This window comes from Alosa pseudoharengus, unplaced genomic scaffold, assembly GCF_046254945.1.
Source record: "Alosa pseudoharengus isolate Yale_2024_CS ecotype anadromous, Long Island Sound unplaced genomic scaffold, YU_APseudo_1.1 YU_APseudo_1.1_scf_24, whole genome shotgun sequence".
Taxonomy (NCBI): domain Eukaryota; kingdom Metazoa; phylum Chordata; class Actinopteri; order Clupeiformes; family Clupeidae; genus Alosa; species Alosa pseudoharengus.
In genome coordinates, this window is record NW_027468689.1 from 7,594,453 (window position 1) to 7,604,452 (window position 10,000).

Genomic DNA, 10,000 nt, shown 5'->3' on the forward strand with positions numbered 1-10,000 from the left:
TTGGTAGGCCTCTCTCTCCCGCTCATTCATGCGCACACACACACACGCACACGCACACGCACACGCACACACACACACACACACACACACACACACACGGACAGTGTCATGCTTATCTGTGCACTAATATATGACAGCCGTAGTTGAAATATCAGTGCTGACTTTGTACTCTGGTGTGCAGCGTACATCCGCTCCAACCAGATCATGGGCTGGGGAGAGAAGGCCATCGAGATCCGCTCGGTGGAGACCGGACACCTGGACGGGGTCTTCATGCACAAGCGTGCCCAGAGACTCAAGTTCCTGTGCGAGCGCAATGACAAGGTGAGAGCCAGCACGCACACACACACACACACACACACGCGCACGCACACACACACACGCACACACGCACGCACAAACACTGCACACAAACACACACACACACACACACACACGCACGCACAAACACTGCACACAAACACACACGCACAAACACCACACACAAACACCACACACAAACAAGCGCACACATACAAACACGCACACGCACACACAAACACCACACACCAACAAGCACACACACACACGCACAATGACAAGGTGAGAGCCAGCACGCACACATACACACTCACAAACACACACACACACACACACACACACACACATGCACAAACACCACACACCAACAAGCACACACCCACACACACACATGCACAATGACAAAGTGAGAGCCAGAGAGTTCTCTCTGTACAGGTGCCTGTTCATCAGCTGGCCTCTGATTGAGTCATGTTCAGGTGTACGGAGATGTACAGAGAGGTGGTCAGTTCCTAGTGCTGTAGCTCGGGGATTTCCCACGGCGACCAATCAACAACCAAGCCTATTTACCATCAAAAACAAAATCACCAACAAAGCAAATAACATCACCCAGTAAAGTGAATGTCCTAATGATGAACGTGTTTGTGTGTGTGTGTGTTGCATTGCAGGTGTTCTTTGGTCAGTAAAGTGAATGTCCTAATGATGAACGTGTTTGTGTTTGGGTGTGTGTGTGTGTGTGTTGCATTGCAGGTGTTCTTTGCTTCAGTGCGTTCTGGCGGCTCCAGCCAGGTGTACTTCATGACGCTGGGTCGCAGCAACCTGTTGAGTTGGTAGAGCACTGCCATCGCCCCAACGGCCCACAAACTGACCTCAACAACCCTGACTACGACCATAACGATGACCACGATTATGATGAAGAATATTCTAGGACTGGAGCTTTGGGCTTGTGCATAGCGGCAGGGCTCGGCACCGTTGGAGGCTGACCCTCATTCAGCCTTTAGAGACAAACAACGGCATCGTCCAATCACGGCTCTGACTCTGGCTTCAGGCCCCACCTCTCTTTAAATCCTGGCCAGTCAGGAGGCTCTTTTTCTAGATATGCTAGTATATATACACGCGTCTTTCACTTGGATTGACAGCTGGTGGCTGGTTTCTGTGTGTCTGAGGTAGATGAGGGAGGGAGAGGGAGCGGTTATCGGGCTCTGTAATCTCCAGCGAGTCCACTCTTACCTGACAGAGCCCAGTCGCGTATCATACTGTATATTCTCCTACAGGGCTAAACGTTATTGTTTTTTGTTGTTGTTTTTTTTTGTTTTTTTTTAACCAGATAGAAGTGTTTATTTGAGCCCCTCTGCTGAAGAGCGCTGCCCATCTTATATATGCGTTGTGGCAGGGCTCCGGGTGAAGAGCGCTGCCCATCTTATATATGCGGTGTGGCAGGGCTCCGGGTGAAGAGCGCTGCCCATCTTGTATATGCGTTGTGGCAGGGCTCGCCCTCTCCAGTGGCACGCCGCTTGCGGTGTGTGTGATGCGAGTGGGGACGTAGGACGTGTGAACGAGCGAGCGGGCGTGAGGAAGAGGAAGGTTTGGGTGAACGAGCGAGGAAGAGGAAGGTTTGGGTGGAAGGACAAAGGATGAAGGACATTTAGGTTCAGTTTTATTTTAAAGATGCATTTTTTTAAGTTGTGAAAGGGATGAACAGCTGATCTGGCATGTACATTAGCACCCACAGACACCCCCACAGCGTGCACACACGCACACACACGCACACATATAAACACAGCGGATTTCCATACTGAGCCATTGTCTTCACAGAAGGCATCCATTTTTTAACTTGCTTGTATAATCTGCCAAATGTAGACTTCAGAACTGCTCTTGATTTTAGAAAGTTTGTTGTTAAGCATAAAAATCTTCATAAAGGAAACATATGCTCTTCTGTCTCTTTCTGTGTGTGTGTGTATGTGTGTGTTTATCTATGTGTGTGTTGGTAAGCATGCACTTGGCCAATGATATCATATCCCTCCACGTATGTGTGTGTGTGCGCACATCTGGTATTATGTGCGATTGCAGAGACGCATCTTGACCGTTCACATAAGACACACTGACTTAAACTCAAACATTCACATCTGTTTCTGGGGAAATCAGGGGTATCGAAGGGGTCCTTGAAGGCAGTAAACCCAAGACCACTACATCAGCAGAACAACAGTAGCTTGCTATGAAAGCATTTTGTGTTTCTTTTTTTTAACTTATGTAGATTTTGCTTAATTATAGTTTTGTTGTCCTTTCCCATAACCTTGACCACAATTTGACTAAGAAGTGTTTGTTTTTTAAAGAATGCAAGCTATCTTATGAAAATGTTTACAGTATGTAAACTCCATTGGTTACACTAATGTTCTTCAGCATGATGGTTCGCATAGATACATTTCCTCCCTCTGCTTATTATTTTTTTTTTTTAAAGCTCATTTTTTTTTTTATCTTTTTAAAATTGTTTGTACAGGAGATAGCCTTTGGCTTCCGTTCACTTTAAACAGGATGACTGGATTCTTTGTGTGAATTTACAGATTTCTTTTGTTTTGTTTTTTTGCTGGGATTCACCAGGTGTTCCCATGGCGATACAGAAACACATTGCTCAGACTGTTCCTGAGGAAACTGATGCCAAGCCGGGCGTTTCTGCTGCGCTTTGCTAACTTATGTCCTCTGTGTACCCTGGGAACTCTTGTATTTTCTTGAAAGTCTTTTCATTAAATAAACTAAGTAATTTACATGGTTTCTCACTGCTGTCTGTTTTATTAAGTCATCCGCCCTCATGGTCATCTGCCTATGAATGACATCAGCACAGTCGGTTGGCATGGGAGAATGATATGGTCCCAACTAAGGTCTGAACAAGCTACATGACCTCCTCCCACTCTGTTTGAAGTGACCCCAAGAAAAATCGCACCTCTAGTTACTACAACCACAACCACAAGAGGGAACTAGAGAGCAATGAAATTCCCTCAAGTGGAAGAAATTGCAAGAAATACTACGAATGTTTCATTTTTCTGTTTTAGTAATTTAATGTTTTTGTAATTGTTAGAATTGGTCATTCATAAATCTGACAAACACTTTCGGTCTAGCTGACCACATGCAATACCACATACTTACATGGTTTAGCTGACCACGTGCAATACCACAAACTGTTACATGGTCTAGCTGACCACATGCAATACTGTTACATGGTTTAGCTGACCACACGCAATACCACAAACTGTTACATGGTTTAGCTGACCACATGCAATACCACAAACTTACATGGTCTAGCTGACCACATGCAATACCACACTGTTACATGGTCTAGCTGACCACATGCAATACCACAAACTGTTACATGGTTTAGCTGACCACATGCAATACCACAAACTGTTACATGGTTTAGCTGGACATCTGCTGTGTAACAGGTCATTTCTCAAGCTTCTTGACTTTTTAAAAAATATATATTTTTAAGTGTATTTTTGTGCTTTCTGCATTTATAGGATAGGACTGAAGAAACTGACAGAAAGGGAGTGGGAGAGTGGGGTTCAAAAAAAGGCTAAAGGATTCATTTCAATACTGATAAGAGAAAAATCTAAAGTATTTGTAGATTGGCCAACATGTTTGTCCTTCTGCACAACACAGCTCCGTATAGCAGAGTTGTCAATGTCAAATGAGCGTTCAGGTCTGATCATTCAGTGCATTCACTGCAAAAAATTATATCTTACCAAGTGTTATAATCTTATATTAAGATAGAAAATCTAGTTAGTATTGTTTTTAGTAAAAAGATACTTACTTTGAGCTCTCTTGTAAGATTATTTGACTTAAAAATAAGTCAAAATCGTCTTAAATTAAGTAATTTTTTCTTAATTTAAGATAAGATTGAACATTTAAGACTATTTAAGGTAAATTTACTTACTCCACTGGCAGATACATTTACTTGTTTTTAAAAAGAAAGTTCAAAGTAAGTATCTTTATACTAAAAACAATGTGCGTGTGTCCTGTCTTCTGTGAACCTCTACAGCACCTCCGTAGACACCATGCAGCATTTAAAGGTGCAGTCAGTGATTACGCAGGAAGTCACATTTGTTTATGTTTATATTACAATTTATTAGCAGACGCTTTTGTCCTAAACAGCGTATATTATATCTTAACCAAGGACCAAATGAAACACACCAGAGAGGTACTGTAGCTCACCCCTACCTTGGGGAACAGGCTACCCCAACTTTGTTCCTTCCAGTTCTCTGAGCCTGCTTACAGAGGCTGTTTTTTTTTTTTTTACGTTGTACTCACGGAATGGGCAGCTAGCGGATCGTGGGGAGATGATTGGTGAATGTGACAAGAAATGTAATGGGCTTGAAATTGTGTACGATCGCTGACTGCACCTTTACTTATCACCATATATTCTTATGCATGCAGGCTGTACTCCACATGCTAAGGTTGTAACCAACATGCTTAGGTCCCTGGTATTTTGTTTTTATCCTTTTCCTATTGATCATAATGTCATTTACCTGAGTGTCTCAAAAAGACATAGTGCAAGCCTGCCCTGGTGTCAGACTGTCATTTCCGAGTGACTGGAGTTATGATTTTGTATTTGTTTTCTCTTGTTTTTGTGAAATGCTTTGCTCTCTGTTTGTGTGGTGTTCTGATTGGTATAAGAGGTCATGCTATAAGGAAATAGTACCATAAATGCAGTCATAAAAAAAAAAAAATCAAGTTGTTCATAGATTACAGAGGCCGCCAGCAGATGAGACAATGGCAATAAAGAAATCCTGACCTATTCATGATGACTGACTGTTTCTGTGAGCACACTTTCTCTGACAAGAGTTTGAACTCTTATCATGATTTGAGTGGGACAAAGGACAGAAGAATAATAAAGAAGTGTAAACATGCAGACATCGAATCCTTTGAGAGGGCAGAGGGCATGGCGTACAGGACTTGCCTCCAATGAACACCACTTATCTCACGCCATCAGGGACGGCACAGGGGCAGCAACACCAACGTACCTATACTAAGGGGTTTTTTGACTTTTGACTTCTGCTGTGCAAAGAAGGTGTCAATGAAGACCAAGTGGATTTTTTAAGCAGGTCAAAGCAATCGAGAAAAACTGTAATATAATACAAAATACTAAATGATTTCTATAGTTCTTTTTCGTAAGGTGTAGATACACCAGCGATGGCAGCCCACTGCTCCAGGTGTGTGTGCCCACTGGTCCGTGTGTGTGTGTGTGCCCAATGCTCCGTGTGTGTGTGTGTGTGTGTGTGTGTGTGTGTGTGTGTGTGTGTGTGTGTGTGTGTGTGTGTGTGTGTGTGTGAGTGTGTGTGTGTGTGTGTCCACCCACTGTTCCCTGTGTGTGTGTGTGTGTGTGTCCACTGCTCCAGGTCAGGTGTGTGTGTGTGTGTGTTCACTGCTCCGGGTGTGTGTGTCCACTGCTCCAGGTGTGTGTGTGTGTGCCCACTGCTCCAGGTCGGGTGTGTGTGTGCACACTCTGCTCCTAGCATGTGTCACTACTCACTGTGTACTCACTGCTCCTAGTGTATATGTGTGTGTGTGTGTGTGTGTGTGTGCTTGTGTTCACTAACCAAGAAAAAATAATTAATACATTTTTAAACAGTATTTGAATTCTATTTATTTACAGTTTATAGTGCCAATAACAATATACATTGTCTCAAGGCTTGTGATGTGAGAAGCTAATTGAATATTGCATGACAGCACTTTTGGCTTGCTAGCCCATGTCATCTGTAGGATATTGCACAGAATCTTATCCTAATATGAGCCAAATCAAATTCTGTGATATCACCAAACTTGAAGTCATCGCCTTGGCAACAGGTCAGGTGGAAGATGGAAGAATGGGCACAAGCTATATCAGTGTCAATATGGAAGACAGTGGTGTGACAGTTTTGATTCATTGATTCAATGTCAACAATCATTTATGTGAAGAAAGCTTAATTCAGAAACCAGAGCAGGCTTTAGTGCAAGCTCCTACGCTGCACCCTGTTTGATTAAAAAAAAAATCCATAATCTTAAATATAGTTTTGGTTTATCTTTCATTTAGTAGCCAGCATAGACATATCATCACTTTAAAAACTGATGTCATCCATACGTGATGGGGACCTCCGAAGAGTTGGCAAAAAATGTGGCTGACACCATAGCACTGCGAAGTTGACGAGCTTTAAAGAGAGATATGAATCTTGAGAAAGTAGTAAGTTTAAATTTACATGTATTTATTTAACAGACACTGTTATCCAAAGCGACTTACATATGCCAATTATATTACAAGGGCCATTTTCCCCAGAGCAACTCGGGGTTAAGTCAACGGTTAACGGTGGAAGCCGGGAATTGAACCCACAACTTTTCCGGTTACTGCCTCCTGAAGGGAGTTAGCAGGTAAAAAGTGTGCACGATATTACACAGCCCCTCTGTCTTTACATTTGTTGTTTTAAACAGCTAGTCAGTTGTGTGTAGTCTCCTCAAATAAACCAGCTATGGCTGACAGGTTTGTATTTCTATGCAACTCGGGCCCAGTAGTAGTCCCACGTGATTGTGAACATCCAGTGCATGTTTTCAGAAGAGCTCTTAATGCTTGTGGAGTCTGTCTGGTCTGTCAATCCTCCTTTGTCTGTCTGGTCTGTCAATCCTCCTTTGTCTGTCTGGTCTGTCAATCCTCCTTTGTCTTCTTGGAGCCTCTGCAGCACCTCCGCAGACACGCCGCGCAGCACGTAATCATCACCACGACAACAGTTGCTACCACGACCAGCAGAAAGCCAATCACATCCAAAGAGTGGTACTGGATCCAGTTGAGGTGGTGGGCCGCTGGACGCAGATGGTCCGCCCCTTTGTGCCTCATGACGAACTCCGTCCAATGAACAGCGAGGTCCAGGGGTTCTATGGGCCGGTCGTTGTGTATGGCCGACAGCTTCTGCATGTTCTCCATGTAACTTCAGCCCAGATGGAGGTGAGAAAACAGGGGACAGAGAATTGAGTCAGAGTTCAAATGCAACACAAAAATAAATGTGCTTTTAATCCACATGACACATTGGACTAAAGAGAAATCTATCAAGGTCAGTATCAAGTGGTGATCTGAAACTTTGAATGAGAACTTCAGGGCAACTTCATCAAGTCTGCTGTTTACCTCCTTCTGTACCCCTCGCTAGCAGAGCTCTATAGATAAAGCCTTGGCCTGCAGTGGTCCCTTACCTGCTGTCATTGATGACCTTCTCCAGGGCATCTACAAGGGCTTCCGAAGTCACATCAAAGATGCTGAGTACCACGGCCACTCCACGGTGGGCTACGCGGTAAGCGTTGTCGTTCTGGTCACCAAAGAGTGGCATCATCACCATGGGAACGCCGTTGCAGATTCCCTCGTAGATCCCGTGAGTCCCACCGTGAGTGATGAAGGCCCTGGCCTTGGGATGGGCTGGGACGTGACCAGAGAAGGACAAAGGTGAGGAGAAATCTCAGGCTCTAGTTGTTATCTGTGGAAAACACTGCTTCTACATGCACTCAGGCTCAGCTCAGAGGGTCCCCTCAACCATTCTTCCATGTCACATATGATCAGTGTACGTTCCTAGATTATATTCAGTTTGTTATCAAGTAAACCAACCTAAGTTTCAATCAGTGGCTCAGTCTAAGATGACGCCAAACTCAATGTAAAGCCTGAATCTGGGACCCAAAAATCTTCAATCTTTTCTAGACTAGAGATCAACCCATCTAGCACCCACCCTGGGGTTCTCATACCCTTTAAAGCATTCTAACAATCAGGTCACTGGACCATGCAAGAATATTACTTTTCAGGATTAACAATACAAATGGCTCAAGATTTTTTTTTGTGTTTTCAAAGAAATTAGGGAAAATGTTACTTGTCACTGTAAGGTCACTGAAGGTCACTTACCTAAAAGGTCATTCTGTGGCAGCCACTTCATCACTTTGACATTTCCTGGGACATGGTCTGGAACAGGCCCGGAGTAGCGCCACAGAACCTGAACAGAAGGTTTACGTGCTGATTCACTCATTAAACTGACCCGGAGCCATTGTAGGTGATCAAGAGTGGTCATTAAACTGACCCGGAGCCATTGTAGGTGATCAAGAGTGGTCATTTATCATCTAAAGCTTATCATTTCAAAATGATAACAGTGATAGTTCCATAGCACATCTAATATCACACTTCAACATACTGAGCAAAACAAACCGCCTGTGTGTAATTCTATTTGGTTATATTTCCTTTTTAAGCCGCGTGTAGATCCTAATTCCCTCTTAACTCTCCACACACAGAGAAATATCCTGAGTATCTGGGAGTCCAACTGAATGTTGAGCTTTGAAAACAAAGGCCTTAACTCAAGATGAGTGCTGTGAGAACACGACTTGTCTGCTGCTTCTTGTTGGCAGGCAATCTACGGGTACCGAGGAGTCTAATGGCAACCAGATGTTCCTTAAGGTTTCTGTCTGAGCTTGTTTGAGACGCGTGACTTGTACTCTTTTTACACAGATGTGGCAACAACAAAGCAACACATCATTTGCTGGGAGACAGTCCAAGTTTAAGTGATTATTATGTCTCCATAAGACAGGACTAATGTTCTTATGCTGTAAAAACAACTTGCAAATGATTGATACTGAACTGCTGGATTCCATGTAGATTTTATATTCTGAAGGTATCAAACATCAATTCTAAACCATATAAAAGTTACTTCATAGCATTGTGTGTGTGGAAAAACAAGTCAATTATGGTTCTGAGGTTCACCTAAGCCAAGCCTCTTCGTTAAAACTCGCTGAGTATGTTTAATTTGATCTTGTGGGCTTTTTGTCATGTCTCATGCGAGCCTGATTTATCCCCTCACCCTCTGAGGAATCTGGCTGAAGGCTGAGAAGAAGATGGCGGCTTTCTCTGCTGGCATAGACTCCACCATCGAACCCAGGGTGAAGACCACGATGCCATGTTCTCCAGATCCCTCCACAAACTCCTCCAGCTCCTGTAGGTGGCACACGACAGACTGTTACAGGTCCTACTGACACAGACATTCTACACGACAGACTGTTACAGGTCCTACTGACACAGACACCATACATAACAGAAGGTTACAGGTCCTACTGACACAGACACTGTACATGATAGACTGTTACAGGTCCTACTGACACAGACATTCTACATGACAGACTGTTACATGTCCTACTGATACAAACATTCTACAAGAGCCACTGACTGTTATAGGTCCTACTGACACAGACACTCTATAAGAGACAAAGACTGCACTGGATAATTTGCTGGAATGAACCTACAGTAGAGCAGCACTGTAGATTCAGTGCAAGCAACTTGCCAATCGGTCAAGTGTGATTTTCTGGAAATGACGTGTTGTGTTGAAAAACAGAGTATAGTCCAAAAAATGCAAATCTGGAAATGTGATGAAAACACAAATATGTTGCTTTGAATTTACGAGACAAATAAAGTCTGGTCTGAATAGTGAGTACACACAGTCTCTAGTCATCCAGTGTGCTTTTCATCTGTTGTGATCCTTTTGAGCTTCACTGATTGGCTGGGAGCACCACTCCCTCTCTGCAGTGGCTGGCGTTGTCGTCCGCTCTCTAGGAACTCACTGCCCCGTCAGTCTCCCTACACCCACTCGTTTTCACATGCTGGCCAGGCTGTGCTGCATCCTGTCCACCATGTTTCCCTGAGCTTGCTGATCTGACTGCAGATTGTGAAGCA

At 43.7% G+C, this 10,000-nt stretch overlaps 2 protein-coding genes across 8 annotated transcripts in view; one reads left to right on the forward strand and one right to left on the reverse strand.

The window, feature by feature from the left end:
* The window catches only part of LOC143142222 (mitogen-activated protein kinase kinase kinase kinase 4-like), a 62,373-nt gene extending 59,315 nt beyond the window's left edge, over positions 1-3,058 (forward strand). For all 7 annotated transcript variants that reach the window (XM_076302994.1, XM_076302996.1, XM_076302997.1 and 4 more), the window contains 3 exons: positions 1-3; positions 182-321; positions 1,045-3,058. The exon at positions 1-3 is cut by the window's left edge and continues 157 nt beyond it. In XM_076302994.1, coding sequence (XP_076159109.1) covers positions 1-3; positions 182-321; positions 1,045-1,128 — 227 coding nt within the window. In that variant the 3' untranslated portion in view covers positions 1,129-3,058. The remainder of the gene's footprint in view (positions 4-181; positions 322-1,044) is intronic.
* Positions 3,059-6,503: 3,445 nt separating this feature from the next.
* LOC143142235 (UDP-glucuronosyltransferase-like) overlaps positions 6,504-10,000 on the reverse strand; it is a 5,135-nt gene continuing 1,638 nt past the window's right edge. Inside the window, exons 2-5 of the mRNA XM_076303007.1 lie at positions 9,135-9,266; positions 8,192-8,279; positions 7,498-7,717; positions 6,504-7,238 (exon numbers count right to left, since the gene is read on the reverse strand). Coding sequence (XP_076159122.1) covers positions 6,959-7,238; positions 7,498-7,717; positions 8,192-8,279; positions 9,135-9,266 — 720 coding nt within the window. The 3' untranslated portion in view covers positions 6,504-6,958. The remainder of the gene's footprint in view (positions 7,239-7,497; positions 7,718-8,191; positions 8,280-9,134; positions 9,267-10,000) is intronic.